Genomic DNA, 3,718 nt, shown 5'->3' with positions numbered 1-3,718 from the left:
CGTCGCTCTCCGGCCGCGGGTGCTCCTGGATTGCAGCTAGCCTTGGCCCGCAATCCGTCCGCGCTTTCCGGCCCCGTCCTAGCTCCCTCCCCTCCCCTACCCTGCGCGCGCACCACCCACCTCGGTCGCCCGCCCTGCCCACCACCACCACCTCCACCTCCACCACCCCGCGCGCGATATATAGACCCCCGCCCGCGGCCTCGTCCCCCTCCTCTCGCGATCGATAGAGCTGGCAGCTGCTCCCGTTGAAGGCTGGACTGCTCCGGCCGGCAAGCTGCAAAGTTGTAGCAGCAACTGCAGGCGCGCGCGCGCGCACTTACAACAAGGGTAAGAGACGGTTCATCCGATCCATTTTCCTAGCCGTGGTTTCCTGCTTAATTTGTTGGATGTTTTTTTTTGTTGCTGCCTTTTGTTTACCGCGCCTGTACTGGTACAGCAGTGTTCACTGTACAGACGTGCTGAACTGTGCTGCTGCGTGCTTACCGATGTCTTTTCTTCGTCTTCGTGGGTACAAGGTTCGCGAGTCCCTGTAGACTATGGTGTGCTTTGTCGGAGAAGACAGCGAGCACTCTCGCTCCTCGCTTTGTTTGCTCCCCCCCCCCCTCCCCCTTCACCTCCCTCTTGTATTCTCTTTCACACATGGATGCACTCATCATGAAAATGGATTCTAATCCTAGAGGTAACCTATATAAGGTATAACAATGCAACAAGAATAACAAATTAAATTCTGATCACTCTAAGTATATTTAGAATCATTTTTCCATACAATGTTTGTGTAGTGATAATATCATATATTAATATATTGTATTAAAAATTATTGTTTATAACCATTTAGATAATATATAAGAGAAACAATGGTATATCCCCTCAAGGTTGGATGTAAAATAGTTTCCCCACTCATGATGCATAGATGGAAATGAGTTTTTTTTTTCGATCTACGTTCCTTCAAAAAGAAAGAGAAGGATTCCTTTCAAAAGAAAGAGAAGAACTTCCGATTCGTTGTATAGATCAGTGCAAGTAGATCGAGTGCCTTCTGTAGTGCAAGGCAATTTTTACCTTGATATATCCATATTCTAGCTAGTACTAGTAGACATGATTCAGTGAGCAATTGGATGCTGATATGTTCAATATTTTCCTTTGAATGCATGTATTCATGGTCATCACATTAACTTGCAACTGAAATATGCTTCTTATCGTGCATGCAGTTCATACTAGCTAGCGACTAGTTCAGCAGCTAGCAGACCACTATACTTGGATCGTCGAAAGAAGATGGACGCTTTCTCCCATGTTCCCCCGGGTTTTCGTTTCCATCCTACTGACGAGGAGCTTGTTGATTACTACCTTAGGAAGAAGGTAGCACTGAAGAAGATAGACTTGGATGTTATAAAAGATGTTGATTTATACAAAATTGAGCCTTGGGACCTACAAGGTAATCGCAATTATTTACTCGATCCACTTATCCTACTAGCTTGTTGCCTACACCCTTACATCTACTCCTTGTTATGGCCAGTAGAATAACTGATTAATCGACATCTCTACATCCAAAATGATGCTCAAACAGAACAATGTAAGATTGGAAACGAAGAGCAGAACGAGTGGTACTTCTTCAGCCACAAGGACAAGAAATACCCAACCGGCACTCGCACCAACAGAGCGACCACTGCAGGTTTCTGGAAGGCCACCGGAAGGGACAAACCGATCTATGTCAAGAACTGCCTGGTTGGAATGAGGAAGACTCTGGTTTTCTACAGGGGTCGGGCTCCCAACGGGCAGAAGTCAGACTGGATCATGCACGAGTACCGCTTGGAGACCAACGAATACGGAACTCCCCAAGTAAGTTGTACTGTACAGGTGCATGCATGCATGTTACCGGGGATTCAGACCTTGGAGTCCACGATCCATCCATTCAGACAGATTTGCTAACATCCGGCTCCATGTGCGTGTCATTCTATATATCCAGGAGGAAGGATGGGTGGTATGTCGGGTGTTCAAGAAGCGACCCGCGACGGTGCAAAGGGCGGCCGGCGACGGCGACTCGCCTTACTGGTTCAACGAGCACGTCGCGTTCATGGCGCCGGCAGCGGTGCTCGACCCTCCGTACCATGGCCACCGCCAGAGCCACCCTGCTTGTAAGCTGGAGGTGGAGTACCACCACCAACAACAACTCCTTCCTCAGGAGGGTCACTTCCTGCACCTCCCACGGTTGGAGAGCCCCAAGCTTCCGGCCGCCGACATCATCGGCGCTGCAGCGTCGTCCGCTCTACAACCATGCGGGCACACAGCGCCGCAGCAGCTGCAGCTGCAGATCGAGCCAGTCTACGTGACGACGGATGCGTCGGCAGCAGATTGGAGGGATCTTGACAAGCTGGTGGCATCTCAAATATTCGGCCATGGCGACTCAACTCCGAAGGAGACCAGTTACTCCAACCCGGTGCAGGTGTTTCAGGAGGAGGGGAAGCAGGATGACACCTTGGACTACGTATGCACGTCTGCCTCCTGCGGAGGGGAGGATGGTTTGTGGAAATAGCTACATGAATGCTGCAAATACATACTAACATATACGTCATTATATACAGCCTATAACATTGTGAGTGTGATTTGATACGGTGTATAAACGGATAGCATTGTGTTATGGTCTTACCGAGTGGACATCTATATACTAATAAAGTATAACCGAAGTGGTTATGCTTGCATATGCATGATTTGCCACCAAATCTCTGTGACTGAAGTCCTTTAAGGTTTCTGACTAGAAAATTTGCCGGCTGTAGCCAGTGACAGCCTGACTGACATTGTACAGTTAAGGACTATGTAACACCTATATGTCAAAACTGCTAATTCTCTTTGTGGCAATTTTATCATACCTGAGAAACAACCGAGATATATACTATATTTTTAGTGTAAAATTCAGTATCTAAGTATTTTCTTAAGAATGATAAAATTGTTTTTTTCTCTTTGATATGCACATGCACCTGAATTTATAACACTGAAAGTTTACCGGCAAAGACGAGCTAGAGAACATTACCATGCAGAAGAAAGAAAAAAGTCCATACCTGGTGTCATATATAACTATGGCCTTAGTCCAACTTTAGTCTCTCAACTATACATACATGAAACAATTTACTTTCAGTCTTTCAACTCTCAAACCGTTTATCTATGAATTATAAATAATATAAAACATGGTTTTGATGACATAACGCCTATATAAAGTTCACATGGATAAAAAATGATAAAAAAAACAAGAGAATAAAGAAAGAATTGAAGGAAACACTACAACCCATATACCGTGGGGGCCTCCTCACAGTGCTTTGATAAAAAAATAAACTCCTATGATGATCTTTTGAGTGATTTGTTGATGTGGACAATGACATGACATTAGAATGTTTTAAATAATTTTTTAAACCAGTGTAACAAATTCGAGAATAAACATATTGATGCCAATATGTAAGTCTAGCTCGGGCTTACCGATTAGTGATAAGAATTCATTGATTGAGATGACTTAGGCAAATAAACTAATATGTGTGCGATGTAAGCAATACCAGACTATATAACCAACACCACATCATCGCACACATGGACAAAAACACTTATTAAGCCATCTTAGGGAATTATTTGAACCATAAGGTGTAGAAGATTCAGTTTCATACTTCATAGGTTTAAGTGGATGACCCCAATACGGTTAAGTAGATTTTTTCCATGTAGTTAAAACATTAGGAATGGA

The 3,718-nt window shown here is 44.7% G+C and overlaps 1 protein-coding gene across 1 annotated transcript; it reads left to right on the top strand.

The window, feature by feature from the left end:
• Window positions 1–263: 263 nt before the first annotated feature.
• Window positions 264–2,860, top strand: LOC102702746 (NAC domain-containing protein 7-like). Its single transcript, XM_006652517.2, has 4 exons — window positions 264–327; window positions 1,206–1,429; window positions 1,562–1,833; window positions 1,961–2,860. Exons 2-4 carry the CDS (start codon window positions 1,270–1,272, stop codon window positions 2,525–2,527), a joined length of 999 nt encoding a protein of 332 aa, XP_006652580.1. The 5' UTR covers window positions 264–327; window positions 1,206–1,269; the 3' UTR covers window positions 2,528–2,860.
• Window positions 2,861–3,718: the final 858 nt, after the last annotated feature.

This window comes from Oryza brachyantha, chromosome 4, assembly GCF_000231095.2.
Source record: "Oryza brachyantha chromosome 4, ObraRS2, whole genome shotgun sequence".
NCBI lineage: Eukaryota > Viridiplantae > Streptophyta > Magnoliopsida > Poales > Poaceae > Oryza > Oryza brachyantha.
The sequence above is the reverse complement of the archived record's forward strand: the minus strand, read 5'-3'. Positions and strand labels throughout refer to the sequence as shown.

Bases quoted from the DNA above. Each gene is read 5' to 3' on its own strand.
- LOC102702746 (XM_006652517.2), top strand. From the start codon at position 1,270: ATGGACGCTTTCTCCCATGTTCCCCCGGGTTTTCGTTTCCATCCTACT. The intron at 1,430-1,561 runs GTAATCGCAATT...ATGCTCAAACAG, and splicing joins TGAGCCTTGGGACCTACAAG to AACAATGTAAGATTGGAAAC. The intron at 1,834-1,960 runs GTAAGTTGTACT...CTATATATCCAG, and splicing joins ACGAATACGGAACTCCCCAA to GAGGAAGGATGGGTGGTATG.